The 15,693-nt window shown below is 35.9% G+C and overlaps 1 protein-coding gene across 1 annotated transcript; it reads left to right on the plus strand.

The window, feature by feature from the left end:
* The first annotated feature begins 6,364 nt into the window (after nt 1-6,364).
* Nucleotides 6,365-15,312, plus strand: LOC145781323 (uncharacterized). Its single transcript, XM_082593099.1, has 6 exons — nt 6,365-7,030; nt 7,493-7,542; nt 7,751-7,862; nt 10,989-11,235; nt 11,368-11,420; nt 13,421-15,312. The coding sequence occupies exons 1-2, from the start codon at nt 6,415-6,417 to the stop codon at nt 7,537-7,539; spliced, it is 663 nt and encodes a 220-aa protein (XP_082449225.1). The 5' UTR covers nt 6,365-6,414; the 3' UTR covers nt 7,540-7,542; nt 7,751-7,862; nt 10,989-11,235; nt 11,368-11,420; nt 13,421-15,312.
* The last annotated feature ends 381 nt before the right edge of the window (nt 15,313-15,693 follow it).

Below are 15,693 nucleotides of genomic sequence, written 5' to 3' on the forward strand. Positions count from 1 at the left end.
GTCAAGTTATCAGTTCGAAACGATAATGCAAATCATGAGAAAGGTCTGAAAATTACGAAATCGTTGTAAATTGTGATTTGTTGTTTTTGGAGACCCCTGATGTCGAAGTAAGTAAAAACAACTGAACAGAACTGAAGTTAAAACAACAGCCTTCCAAGCCATCTGTGATTACCAGCTAGCTCAATACGACGATACAATTAAAACACGTTATAAAACGTAATTACTTTGTATACGAGCCTTACTCTGTATACGAGCGAACAGAAAATAAGGAAAAGCAGAAAGCAAAAGAGATTATAATGATCACGCCCCAGATAGCAAAATCCGTCGTTTTTACATTCCACGTTTACAGACTTTGAATCAATGTAAAAACGACGGATTTTGCTGTCTGGGGCAAGAGCTGTTTCGGCGGAAAGCTGATAAATCGATTCGCTGATAAATCGATTCGCTCTGGGAGGGTTCTCAGTGTGTTATGAAAACAATGAATTAGCTAAAATGATTACAAAGTCTACCAATCCTTTGTAAAAACATGAAAAGAATCCAGTAGTCAAATATCGAAAAAGAAATGAGGTCCACTTTTGAATGAAAAGTAGGGTAGGAGGTATTATTAAAGTTAATCGTGACGCTGTTGGCATGCTTTGTAGGATTTCGTCTCATTGAAAACTTAATCGTTATTCCTTTTTTCGAAATTTCATTTCGTTTTAGAAGAATGTCGTTTTCAGGTATTCTGAAAATACTCTGTTCAAAATCAATTCTTTGAAGCGATGTTTATCAAAATGTTGATGGTTCAAATCAAAATTTTCATGTTGCAGATAGAAACATTTAACTTGTAGTATTTCTCGCAACACATAAAGCTCGACTAACATAAATCTGTTTCAGTCTGATTGTATCTTATGCAGTGTGCGTGAAGAATTCAATAAGGTGATATGTCATGACCTTCTTCTTTTTGCAATTAGTAAACCTAATAAATTCTTGGGTATGGATTAACGTTTAGAGTCGTTTTTTTTTTCGATTCTTTCAAATTTACGAGAGATCTCGTGTTTCGGAGTTTGTAATCGCTGATCGTCATTTTGCAAATGAAAAATTGTTCGCAACATCATTCTTCATGTCGTGCATGTCCTATGGGGAAATCGTTATAACAAATGTATATTATTTTCTTTGTAAAAACTTTCTTCCCCAGTCTAAAGGTTGGAGGTCTGCTTCTTTTCATCTTTGTTGCTTGGATTAAATGTCAAGGTAAATGTTTAACAGCTGTTATGTTGTTCTGTGATAAAAATCACGGGCTCTGGGGCAAAAAAGATTACTGACAACATTTTGTAAGATTTGAGCTGATGTGTTTCAGCAGAACATGGTTTTCCATAGGGATGGTGAGCAATAGGCTTTGGTAATCAATATTTGTTTTGGTCTTGATTCTGTAATTTCAAAGTTAGTCATTCGATATTTACATAAATTCACAATCCTTATATTTGTTTCTCTAAGTTCGTTTCGATCACTCCTCATTTCTAAAACTATTAAGCTGCCCAGTTTCTACAATTGTTCACAAACGTACAGTAAATTTGAGTACTGCTTAAAACAAACTTATTTTAAAAAGACATTCCAGTGAAAAAAAGTTTTTTCATAGAAAAAAATTTGTTTTGAACATTTCTCATAAATTTGTTATAGTTGAACTCGTTTGTTTGCTCCGACAATACTTTGGAAATAGTTTAGCAAACTCAAATTTCTCGAAATCAAAGAGCGATGATTCAGCTGTCGGAACACGTCTTTGAGCATTGCGCTACACGAACAGCTTTCTTTAGCGGCACCAAGAGGATGAAATAATTTACAGGCAACAACACAATAAAAGTGGCAATTCATACTTTTGACCCTGGTGACGTCCTGTCTTTGTGATTGAAAATATCTGTAACTGTGAAGTACTGCTAGGAAGGAGTTTCCAACAAGTTTTCTCACTCAGATAAGATTTTCAATGAAATTATTGCTTGTGTTTGTTTTTGCCAACATTTTGATTGGATATGATTACATTGCATGCCCACTAATTTTTCATTTTGATTACTTTTAGCAAGTTCTTTCTCATTGAATCGTATTTCCAAAACGGTAATTTCGATAAACATACTTGTTTTTTTTAAAATATTAGTTCAGTCTCAACTGCAAAGCAGTAAACAAGAACTAATATTTTGTTTAAGCAATGCAAAAAGCGTTTGGTGCGGTATATGCCATTATTCATAGTGTTTTACCACTTAGCTATTGTTAACACAATATTTTATAGGGTGACGTTCTGATTAGGACGTCAAAATGAAAAATAAGTTGATATTGTTTGTACATCGTTTTCAACTTTCTGGAAAAAAATCCTTTTTTTGAAATCCATGCCCCAGCCCACAAAACTGGTCTTTTTTACATTGATTCAACATCTGCAGACATTGAATCAATGTGAATAGAACCAGTTTTGCTGGTTGGGTAGGCCATGGCCACCTAAAGATACGGCCTGATTTGTCACATTTTGCAGAAATTTCCAGGTTTTTCTAACTTTGGGCTAACGTTTAAATAATTTTTTCTAAAAATTATATTTTTACGCTTTCTTTATTCTTTTCCCCAGATGACACGATAGGTTTTAACATCTTCACATGTTGAAAAACAAAGAAAATTTGATTTCGAAGATTTTAGTCAGACTGTTAATTTTCAATAACAGTCTGATTTTGCGTTTTTCAACTTAGTTTTTCTCATTTGCTACTGCTTTCCAAAGGCAATAAAAAAGTTTTATGTCATTAGGAAACCGCAAAAAGTAAAAACATCTCAAAAAATGTCAGTCAAGCACTAGCAGTAGCTGTAATCAAAATCTGCAAAATGTAACAAATCAGGCCGCATCTCCAGGTGGCCATGGGTAGGCCTACTTTTGTTATTTGTATTAGTTTGAATTATTAGTGGAACTCATCAGCACCGTTAAACATAGAAAGTACGTCGCTCAATGAATGAATAGTCTATAAGGTCTTTCATAATCAAACTTTGTTTTAAAATAAATTTTTAATTTTATGTTTTCCCTTTATTCTTTGGTATTAGCCTAATGTTTACAGATATTTCAATTCAAACTGCAGATTATGGAATAAAGCTTCTTTTCATTCAAAGAAATTCATTTCAAATACGCTTTAAGCTTATAAGCTATAGCCTACACCAGCAATCTAAGCATTTTTAACAACACACATGTTATGCCACAGACGCTACAAGTAAATAATCTTTAACCTACAGTACCATCTGTATTTATCTTTGGGTTAATGAGCTGGTTTAGCTTATTGCAGAAACAATGCACTGAATTTGGCTACAAAGGCAATTGAAAAAGCTTTTGCAACTTTTTCAAATTAAACAGTGTAGAAAGCTTCTCTTCCTACCATACCGCAAAGCTACTGATGTTCTACTACATTCCTGATAAGATTAAAGTTTTATTTCAAGATGTTTGAAGAGGTGTCAGTTATGCAAAATTCATATTATTTTAATGTTAATCGTAAATATATCCTCCATCTTTGAAGCGTTCTGCTGATAGTTCCTTCCAAATGCCCACCTATTGATGCACATCCCTGGAAAGGTAATTTAATACTGATTCCGATGCATGCAAAATTTAAGTGGCACGTGTTGCGGATTAAAGTTTTATTTCAAGATGTTTGAAGTGGTGTCTATTATGCAAAAATCGCATTATTTTAATGTTTATCGTAAATATATCCTCCATCTTTGAAGCGTTCTGCTGGGAGTTCCTTCCAAATGCCCACCTATTGGTGCACATCCCTGGAAAGGTAATTTAATACTGATTCCGATGCATGCAAAATTTAAGTGGCACGTGTTGCGGAATATAGTTCTATTCGAAGATGTTTGAAGTGGTGTCTATTATGCAAAAATCGTATTATTTTAATGTTTATCGTAAATATATCCTCCATCTTTGAAGCGTTCTGCTGGGAGTTCCTTCCAAATGCCCACCTATTGGTGCACATCCCTGGAAAGGTAATTTATTACTAAATCCGATGCATGCAAAATTTAAGTGGCACGTGTTGCGGATTAAAGTTTTATTTCAAGATGTTTGAAGTGGTGTCTATTATACAAAAATCGTATTATTTTAATGTTTATCGTAAATATATCCTCCATCTTTGAAGCGTTCTGCTGGGAGTTCCTTCCAAATGCCCACCTATTGGTGCACATCCCTGGAAAGGTAATTTAATACTGATTCCGATGCATGCAAAATTTAAGCGGCACGTGTTGCGGATTAAAGTTTTATTTCAAGATGTTTGAAGAGGTGTCAATTATGCAAAAATCATATTATTTTAATGTTAATCGTAAATATATCCTCCATCTTTGAAGCGTTCTGCTGATAGTTCCTTCCAAATGCCCACCTATTGATGCACATCCCTGGAAAGGTAATTTAATACTGATTCCGATGCATGCAAAATTTAAGTGGCACGTGTTGCGGATTATAGTTCTATTCGAATATGTTTGAAGTGGTGTCAATTATGCAAAAATCGTATTATTTTAATGTTAATCGTAAATATATCCTCCATCTTTGGAGCGTTCTGCTGGGAGTTCCTTCCAAATGCCCACCTATTGGTGCACATCCCTGGAAAGGTAATTTAATACTGATTCCGATGCATGCAAAATTTAAGTGGCACGTGTTGCGGATTATAGTTCTATTCGAAGATGTTTGAAGTGGTGTCTATTATGCAAAAATCGTATTATTTTAATGTTAATCGTAAATATATCCTCCATCTTTGGAGCGTTCTGCTGGGAGTTCCTTCCAAATGCCCACCTATTGATGTACATCCCTGGAAAGGTAATTTAATACTAAATCCAATGAATGCAAAATTTAAGTGGCACGTGTTGCGGATTAAAGTTTTATTTCAAGATGTTTGAAGAGGTGTCAATTATGCAAAAATCATATTATTTTAATGTTTATCGTAAATATATCCTCCATCTTTGAAGCGTTCTGCTGGGAGTTCCTTCCAAATGCCCACCTATAGGTGCACATCCCTGGAAAGGTAATTTATTACTAAATCCGATGCATGCAAAATTTAAGTGGCACGTGTTGCGGATTAAAGTTTTATTTCAAGATGTTTGAAGTGGTGTCTATTATGCAAAAATCGCATTATTTTAATGTTTATCGTAAATATATCCTCCATCTTTGGAGCGTTCTGCTGATAGTTCCTTCCAAATGCCCACCTATTGGTGCACATCCCTGGAAAGGTAATTTAATACTGAATCCGATGCATGTAAAATTTAAGTGGCATGTGTTGCGGATTAAAGTTTTATTTCAAGATGTTTGAAGTGGTGTCTATTATGCAAAAATCGCATTATTTTAATGTTTATCGTAAATATATCCTCCATCTTTGAAGCGTTCTGCTGGGAGTTCCTTCCAAATGCCCACCTATTGGTGCACATCCCTGAAAAGGTAATTTAATACTGATTCCGATGCATGCAAAATTTAAGTGGCACGTGTTGCGGATTATAGTTCTATTCGAAGATGTTTGAAGTGGTGTCTATTATGCAAAAATCGTATTATTTTAATGTTTATCGTAAATATATCCTCCATCTTTGAAGCGTTCTGCTGGGAGTTCCTTCCAAATGCCCACCTATTGATGTACATCCCTGGAAAGGTAATTTAATACTAAATCCGATGAATGCAAAATTTAAGTGGCACGTGTTGCGGATTAAAGTTTTATTTCAAGATGTTTGAAGAGGTGTCAATTATGCAAAAATCATATTATTTTAATGTTTATCGTAAATATATCCTCCATCTTTGAAGCGTTCTGCTGGGAGTTCCTTCCAAATGCTCACCTATTGGTGCACATCCCTGGAAAGGTAATTTATTACTAAATCCGATGCATGCAAAATTTAAGTGGCACGTGTTGCGGATTAAAGTTTTATTTCAAGATGTTTGAAGTGGTGTCTATTATACAAAAATCGCATTATTTTAATGTTTATCGTAAATATATCCTCCATCTTTGGAGCGTTCTGCTGATAGTTTCTTCCAAATGCCCACCTATTGGTGCACATCCCTGCAAAGGTAATTTAATACTGAATCCAATGCATGTAAAATTTAAGTGGCACGTTTTGCGAGTTTTTGTTTTATTTAAGGTTTTTCGAAGGTATGTCAGGTCGCACTTTATGCCTCGCACTTATTCACGGATGACTTTTTTAGGCGGAAAGCGGAAAAACTATTCTGCCAGAATGACGGTGGTCTATTTTAGGCTTTGAACTGTTGGAGTGTTGGCAACCTGAATTTGAAAGAAATTGCAGGTTTTAGCTGAAGCATTGCACAAAAATAAGGCAGCCAATTGAAACTGTGGGTTGCACGGTGTATTTTTTAGATCAATCTTTTGAAATTACACAAATTGTGATATTGCTGTTAAGGCAGATAGTACCGGTAACTTATTTGTTAAAACAAATTGTATGGCTTTTTTAGCAACAGATTTTGGATTTGAATTGCTACTGAATAAATTTTACAAAGAACAGATGTGGTCTTCTGCACCTGTAACAGGTTTTGAGGATCCAGAATCATTAACTGAATGTGATTTTTCATCTTTTTTAACACCATGCACAACTGAGGACTTAAATTTGACAACAGAACACTGTTCAAAACTTGGGAAGGTAGATGAATGCACTTCAATTAGTCAAAGTGATGTTTTTGCTGATAATGTGTCAATGATGCTTAACAGTCAACCTACTGAAAACATAACATTGCCTTGTGAAACTTCACTTCAATCAGCAAACTATAGTGATGATAATTGTGATGATCAATCTTCAGTAATTACAAACGACAGTGCAAAAGAAAAGCTAGAAGCAATTGATGTTCCAGATAATGTACAAAAATCATGTTCTCGAAATGCCATTACTGCTCGAAAAAATCGTGAAAAAAAGAAGAAGTATATTTCTGACCTTGAAACATCCATTCAAAAATTGACAGATGAAAACACTCAGTTTAAAACAGAACATGGTTCCATGAAAACTACAATTGATGAACTCACTTTCGAAGTAAAGTATCTGCGCAGTTTGTTGGCAAATGGAAGTGAGTTGTCAAATATTTTAAAAGCAGTCACAAAAGTCCCTGGAATTACAATATCTAAAAGAGCTTTTGAGCCACCAAAAAGAAAAAGAGCATTTTCATCTGTTGATCATACTTACCACTCTTCTCCTTATAATCAGCATCCCTCTAAATGTCCTAAAGTTGATTCTGCATCTACGTCAGGAATATGTCTTCATGTCTCTCAAAGTAATGTATCATTTGAAATGTGTCACAAATGCAATGAAAGTCATGTTGAATCTTTGGATATATCGTGACACTACTACTCTGGTGTAAGATTATATTCTTACTGAAATAGCCAAGTCTGATTGGCCGATGATGTAAACTGTTCTTTTTCTACACTGATTGACATTATCTCTTGTCGTACAAAGACTGCCTTGAACTTGTATAAATTTTTTTCTGTATAGTGACTCTTATGATGCTTGTGTATTTTTTTTATTTTACCAGGTTGGCAGAGAAGAGAAAGAACATTCAAGATCAGCATCTGCTTTTAAAATGTCGGTTATTATACTTTATTTTCAACTTTATTTGTTAATTTAAGATCTCTTCTGCATGGCTTAATCTCGTTACTTTATGGCAATTGACAAGTGTATAACGTACCGTACAATACTATGTATGAATAATTTTAAAGTGGATAACTCAGACTGTTAGGCCCAGATATAGGCATCCCTCACAAGTATGTTTTATCGTTGTTTTTTGTAACAGGTGTGCACTTTGGCTTCTTTCTTTCTGAGCTTGGAAACTATTGGTGGAGTATAAATGACATGTCTGTGACTTTTGTATTATGTTTAATTAAAATATGGTCATTAGCATTGGCGTAATTTTTTTAAAAAATTTGACGAAATTAGGGGTGCTCTAAGTTATCTTATGAAAATTGTCAATATAGGCTAATCAATTGAAAACCTAACCGATGGAAAATGTTAAACAAATGACTCAATCTAATAGTAAATTCAACCATGTTTAGCCTACGTCATGAAATGTCGAATCACCATAAAAGAAGATAATTTTGTCGTTCGTGTAATCGAATAGACTGCAGCGGTATGTCAAACGATCAGATAGAAATGAAAACAAGTATTACATGCGAGGCGAAAGTGATATATTGAAATATATTCGACTTTAATTTGTTCACGTCTGCCTTATAATGCGGCTTGCTATAAATTAATCACATCCAAATTTGTTTCTGTGGGTCGTTGTCTTGGAAACAAACTCCGTGACAAGTTCTTCCATGTTTAATTTCTCCGCCAATTCGCGATGACTACCTATAACAGCCAAATTGTTCAGTCGTTGTTGCGTTTGAGTGCTGCGAAGGTAGGTCTTCAAGCGTCGTAATAACGAAAAGGAACGTTCGGCTTCACAGGAAGAAGTCGGCATAACAATGTAAGTTACCAAAGCTGCAAATATATTAGGCATTACATCGACCATTGACGGCTGTGCAATGAATTTCTGACGTAGCGTATTCACTGTCACAACATCACCGTCACTTTTGCAACAAGCGAACCACTGTTAGCGTTCACGCAGCAAATCCTTGCGTTCCCAGTCACCATCATAAAATTTGCTTACCTTCGTAACATCGGCTTCTTTCATTGTGGGATTCTCTAGCACAGTGGTTCCCAACCGGGGGGGAATTCCCCACTAGGGGGGAATTTTGCAATTTTCAGGGGGGAATTTGTTTTTAGGATTGTAAAGCTTTTTAAGCCTAGTAGCCTAAGTTGGCCTAGACCAAATCTTTAAAGCGTTAAGGAGGAGCCCTTAACTCCCGATTATTTGAGCAACTGTGCACTGACATGGATGCAAACCATCACGTAGGCCTACTTCTTTTTCATGCAAATACTCGATGGTTTTCATCAGGAAACGTAACCAAGCGAGTGTTTTAGCTCAGAAACGATTTTAAATTATTTTTTGACCTTTAAATAAAATTGAAATTTGTTTCATTGCTGAATGATGACAAATGGATTAGATTCCTGGCTTATTTGTTTGATATGTTTGGTCCATTGAATAAACTGAATCTGAAAATGCAAGGGAAAAACACCAATATACGGTATATATTCAATCGCCATCTCTGTTTGAAGCAGATTGCGCATCAACAATTCAACATGGGCTATCTGTATCCCATGTGAAGTTACAAACTGTACTGCTTCCATGCTGGCTCAAGGCAGGTTGGAAGAGAGTGATTGATTTATGTCACTGTCATAAGGAGATTGTCTTAAGGTACTAGAAGGCTCTGCTGTCCTGATCGCGGGGGGACTACGTTTTGTCTGGCTTCTACCTTTCGACCAGCCTGGCTTGGGTAGCCCTTTCCAGGAGCAGATGCCAGTACCGCTCAGCATTTAAAGATGCTTTGGAAGCTTTCACAAGCAAGCTTGATGATTGAAAGAAAAAAGTTAGAATGAACAATTGAACCTGTCACCATATTTAACGAATTATCATCGGTGCTGATTGTTGACGGCAAAGAACAAGAGTTGGAAAAAGAATTGATTTGCAACATCTCACAGCATTAGAACTGGAATTCATTCAATATTTTCCTGAACTTTATGACGATGAGCTTGATTTAATACGAAATTAATTCACATTGTTGATGGAAAAACTTCCCGATAAATTGCAGAATGAATTTTTAGAACTCAAAACGAATTCTTGCGCAAGAGACTTATTCAGAGAAAATAATCAATCACTGGATTTTGGCCATTAACGTGTAATTTCTATCCCAAAGTGGCAGAGAAAGCTATTTGAAGTATCCTTCCGTTTGATTCCACTTATCTATGCAAATCAGGTTTTTCAACTCTTGCAGATGAAAAGAAAACAGAGAAACAGATTAGACGTGGAGAATGATATTCGTTATGCTCTTTCCAATAGGTCTACTCTTTCTCCACATTCATCAGCTGTCGAAGCAAAAAATCACAAGCTTCACACAGACTGTTAAATGCATTGACTCTTATATTTTGAATGTCGTTGGCTCCAGCTCGTGTCCGATCAAATTTGGCTTTGGATGGTGATGTCATATGTGGCTTTGGAGGCCCAGTCTATGATGGAAAGAACGTTTGAAAAAATTACATTGTATGGATGGTGGGGGACGTGATAGTTTCAGCTTTTCTTTTCTAGTGTTTCGTTTTTCATAGGCTTTTTGTATCCTGTTTTTTTTTCGAAAATTTTCGTGCCTTCCCTAGTTCTTTTTCTCCAGAGTGATCTGTCACTAGCAAGTTGTTCCCATGAATCCAGATCAATGTTTGCATGATTGTGGGAGACTTTCAGCTGGTCTTTGTGTCTCTTTTTTTCTTTTTTCTTTGAATAAAATACTTTTCAGCAACGTTCTTCATTAATTAAATTATTTTAATATGAAAAGGAATATTACAGGCTAGTGAAAGTTTAGTTTATCTTACAAAACTTAAATTAAAATATTAATGTAAACGAGTTTTTAACAAACTAAATTTATAGAGGGGGAATTTAGATTTGAATATTGACTGAAAGGGTCCACCGGATAAAAAAGGTTGGGAACCACTGCTCTAGCAGCTCTCGTAGCAAGTCTGCCATTCGGTATGATGAAGAAGAGAAACGGCTAACGATTGCATCTGACGCCGTTTGCAGAATGTTTTTGTAGACGTTTGAGACAAATTGTTTTCTCTCGAACGGCACTTCTTAACGCAGTGCGCATGTTTGTGCTTAATTGTTATGCAATAGTACAATCATGTCTGCCTTTGATATGCGTGGCGCTGCGTGCCACACACAAATGTAAAACACTGAAAATATTGCGCTTTGGTGAAACGACTTTCAAGAAAGAAAAAAAAACGTTATTTAGCAATGCAAATTTCTATTTGAATTGGTGTATTTTGTATGCAAACCAGGGCCCAGGGGTGCTCTCGCATTTATGTTGTTACCTCAGATTTTCATTTTGGGGTGCTCAAGCACCCTTCGCACCCCTGAAATGACGCCTATGGTCATTAGTCTAAAGTTTAACACAGCAATTTCAAGTAAACCCTCTTAAATATGTACCATATATTCAAAGTTGTTTATATCATTTAGTGATGTGGAATGATTATATTTTAAAGCTTTCATAATAAATTTGAATCCAAAACTGATCAATCTCTCTTTGGCTATATTATTAAAACTGTATTAATTTACGACATTGTACTAATTTTTTCTGAGTATATGTTGCAGGAAAAGATCCAAGGTGCTGCACATCACCATACAAAAAATAGGTACGGTATATAACCATATATTGTAATTGTAAAGGAAAACATAAAACAGCTCTTATGTTTGCTTTCATGAAAGCTGCTTTATGTTTTCTAAAAAAGAAAATGGTTTTTCATGCAATTTCCATTATCTTTTAGCTGTCTCAACCTTTGGTTCTGAACAACACTTGTCAAGGATTTTCAATGCTGTGGTATGTATGTACTATATCTAGCATATTGTTTCTGGCGTTTTTTGTAAATTGTCATCCGCTTTGATGTTGCATATATGTGCCATTTCGGTTGCAATCACATGGATGTAATGGCCACCCTCAGAAGCACTATATCTGTTTTAAGTTCTATTGAACATGCTATTTTTTAAAAAGAAGCTATGAAAACAAAAAGATCAAAAATGCTGTCTACAACAATTGTTGTCAAGCATTTTACTCAGTGACCCTTTTTTAAAAAGTATATTTTTATTGAGCTTTTTGTCTACAGCAGGCTTTCCCAAACTGTGATCCATGGACCACTAGTGATCCTTGGCGATATAAAAAAAAGATTGCACAGTAGGCTACATGCACTAACAAAGATAATTATCAATCTGAAGACAAAATAAAGGTCCACACTTACCATGGACTTGTGACTTGCTAGTTTATCCAGTGGGCAATGCCCATCACAACTTGGTCCGGGACTTGATAAAGTGTGTGGGTGCTTTTGTGCAATAATATTCTTGATTAGGGGGCATGGCATGAGTTCGGAGTAGTCTGGTTGATACTTTGGGAAACTCTGCTTTAGAGCACATTTGGAAATATATCTCGCAGAGTGTCTGGTTATAAACATTTTGAAATGCATTGATTTTAAATGAAGTGAGTACTGACCAGCAGGCGCGGATCTAGGAGTTTTTTTCGGGGGGGGCCAGAAAATTTGAAAAGCAATTAAACAGAAAGAAAAAGATAAAGCAGATATGAACAATGATACTACGACAGTAGCGTAGCCAGGAATTTTGAAAGGGGGGGTTTTGACGGCCGGTGGGGGGTCTGGGGGGCAGCCCCCAGAAAATTTTGAAAAATTACTTTGAATTTGGTGCATTCTGAGAGCATTTTCAACAAAAATGTGGGTATAAATATTCTTATAAAATGGTGCTGTCTGGTGGCATAGCAAAAGGATAAGATCATGTTTTCTTCGGATTTTTCGGTAATAAACCTAAGTCTCTATGTTTTCTTGTTGCTAATTCCTGGCTGAGATATTTGAATGTTTGGTATTGGCAAAACTCGCTCTTTTAATGCAGTTTCGTTTAAAATTAGGAAAACTTTGTTTAAGAGACATAGATACTGAAAGCTTCATTCTCAATATCGTGATGTCACACGCGTGCCAAGGGGGGGGTTGTAACCCCCCCCTCCCCTTGGCTAAGCCACTATACTACGACATATACGATATGCCATAAAATAAAATAGACATTAAAAGAAACAGCCATTTCATCAATTGTGAATGTTTGAAAAATACATTTTGCTTGAATAAAAACTGCTAAGCATGCAAAGTAAACTTGAAATCTGGTTTAAAACCCTGTATGCAGTGTCCATGACCAATTGGATGTTTGCAAGCATAGACGGCAATTGATTGAAATTATAATGAAGGCTAAAAACTATAAAACAGCCATTCAAGGTTTCAGATTGTTTCAACTGACGTCATTTGGTTCAGCATTGGTTTCAGCTGAGTCAACACCAACAAATGTTGCTATTAAAATGCATTTACAGTTGTATAACGGAATAAAGGAGTCTGATCGATGCATGATTTTAACCATAATAATAACAAAAAATTACCCCCCCCCCCAGATAAGTTAAGTCCGCCTTGGGACAAATATCAGCTGTTTAGACGTACATCAAACGATTTGATGCGGATACATAGAATTTCAACAATAATTCCTCACAATATTTCGGGGGGGGGGGCCCGGGCCCCCTGGGCCCCCCCCCATAAATCCGCGCCTGCTGACCAGTATACTAATTTTTTAAGAATTGCATATAAACAAGTTTCTTTAATTTAAATAATTAAACATTGATCCTAAATAAAAAAAAATACTGTAGTTCTGCAAACCTTGACTTCTGTACCTAATGTTTTGGCTGGAGATTTTCTTGTTTTTAAAATGGAAAGTATTCACTACCTGATGGCTGCATAGTCAGTAAATTACTTCCCTTTTACATTGTTTCCGTGTCTACAGACGTTAAATCAATGTAAATTGGACTGATCTGTTGACAATGTGCGGAGCAGTGGCCGACGAACTTTGCACGACACGCTCAACCCCAAATCGCATTTTCATGAACTCATTATGCACGTGAATTTGTGACATCTTGATCGCACATATGTGTTGTGTTAATCAGCCTTAACTAAATCGATTGTTTTTTGTCAGTGAAATGTGATGCCTAATGCATAGCCATATACTGATTGCTGATGCAATACGTTTTGCCCAACAGTGGCACAGGACAGCAAACCATCAAATGCCACCCATCCCACCTCCAGTTTCCTTGCTGTACCGGAGTGTGCGATGATTAGATTAACAATGAATATTAAGCGGATCTAAATTTTAGAACCGAAATTGGGTACCAGTGCTGACCAAGTGATTGCGAATGCATTCTGAATATGTTCACGGTTAACTTTAACAATTTCATGACTCGGGCTCGTGCGTAAAAATGTAATTTTGCTGCTAGTAAGCGATTCCTCTGAACAGCGCAAACACGCACACAAGAAATAATTCAAGTTACGCGTCATAACGACTTGGTCCATTCAGTTTACTTGTTATTTTGATTATTTTGTACTGATCTGAAGGGGTTTGTTGAGAGCTGTAAGATTCAACATTAAAAAAAGTATTAAATGGTTTTATTTGGACAAACAATAATTTAATATAATTTAGTATTCTGAAATCAAAAATAAGAATCAAAATGGCTTTCATCGAAAGTGTGCAAATAATATTTTTTCAGAACCAATATACCTGTGTAAGTGTGTAAAGCATTAAATCGCATTTCTATGTTGATCTCTATGTGTAACATACTGTTTGTACGAATCTGATAATAGTTGTTGTGTTCTTAAAGAGGTATTTACTTTCGGCTTATTTTAATCATCATGTATGTTTTAGTTTTCAAAACAAACTGATTGTTAAACCATGGTGACCTATAACACAGGCCATACCAACGTGCGAGCTTCAAATTTGACTGGAGGCCGATCTGCTATGCTTGATAGCACACAGAATCACTAATATAAATTTGTAATTTCAGTAGTTGATAAATAGAGCTTTTGACTACTTTTGTGATATTTTTACCATGCAAATATTGGGTTAGATTTTAGCACTTGTGTTAGAAATTTGACCAGTATCTGGCAACACTGGAAAGGGCGTGTAACACGAAACTAAGATTTTTGCAGTGATTTGAGATTCATTCATCACACTTCAGCAATTCATGGTCTTAAAATTATCATTTCAAAGAGATGTACAGCACATTCAACTCGAAGTTAAAAATCAAAGTTACATTAGCCTCGAATAGTTATCATAAGTTCGCATTCGCACTTTGGGAAGGCCTGTGACTGTAGATCGTTATGAACTAAACCATGCCGTCCTTTATACGCAGGCCATAACAACGTGCAGCTTAAAATTTGACTCAAGACCGATTAGTTGGTAGCCAAAATCGCTAGTGCTTTCAGTATTCAGCTATAGTCTTTGCGTATATTTTGTATGATTTTGAGTTACTTTTGTGCTATTGTTACAATTTAAATAACGGACTAGATTTTAGCACATGTGCTAACATGGAAATTCTAAGAGCGTCTGGCAAGTGGGAAAGATTTGTCATTTTTAAACGTAAAATTTGGAGTTTTGCAGTGGTTTAAAGTTCAGTGATCACTCTTTGGCGATTTAGATTCTCAAATCTATAATTTCAAAGGGATATAAATTCAATTTAGCTTGTGAGTTCAAAATCGAAATTACATCGGCCTTCTGTACGCACGTTGTCAAGGCCTGTGTAATGTGTATAACTACACAGATCGCTGTAGGTTAAACATTCGCCTGCAATTGTGCCGTTTGATCTCCAAGACAATGTTTTTTGTAATACAATTTTTGTTATGTGCTTTCTGTCGTGTCAAAGTATACAAAAGACTTTCGTAGAATGCAGAGATAGATTGTTTTTAGTTAAATCAGAACAATCCAAATGGTTTCTCACTTGGGCCAAAGTATCTTCATCGCTTTTGCAATGTTGGGTGTGAAATGAGCAATCAAAACTCAGATTGACTGCCTAAAAGAATAGCGATATTTATTACAGTCCGCCCCGATAGCTCAATTGGTTAGCGCGTCACTTCTGGAACGAAGAAGCTTCAAGATCAAGCGGCGCTGGTTCGACTCTCGGGGTGTGCGCTTGAGCAACGCACGTTAAGGACTGCTCTCCATTCAGCGGCATCTAATGGATGGAATAGTTCCCCGGCAACAAGACTTCAACAATCGGAAACTTCACT

This window comes from Aplidium turbinatum, chromosome 12 (assembly GCF_918807975.1).
Source record: "Aplidium turbinatum chromosome 12, kaAplTurb1.1, whole genome shotgun sequence".
Lineage (NCBI taxonomy): Eukaryota > Metazoa > Chordata > Ascidiacea > Aplousobranchia > Polyclinidae > Aplidium > Aplidium turbinatum.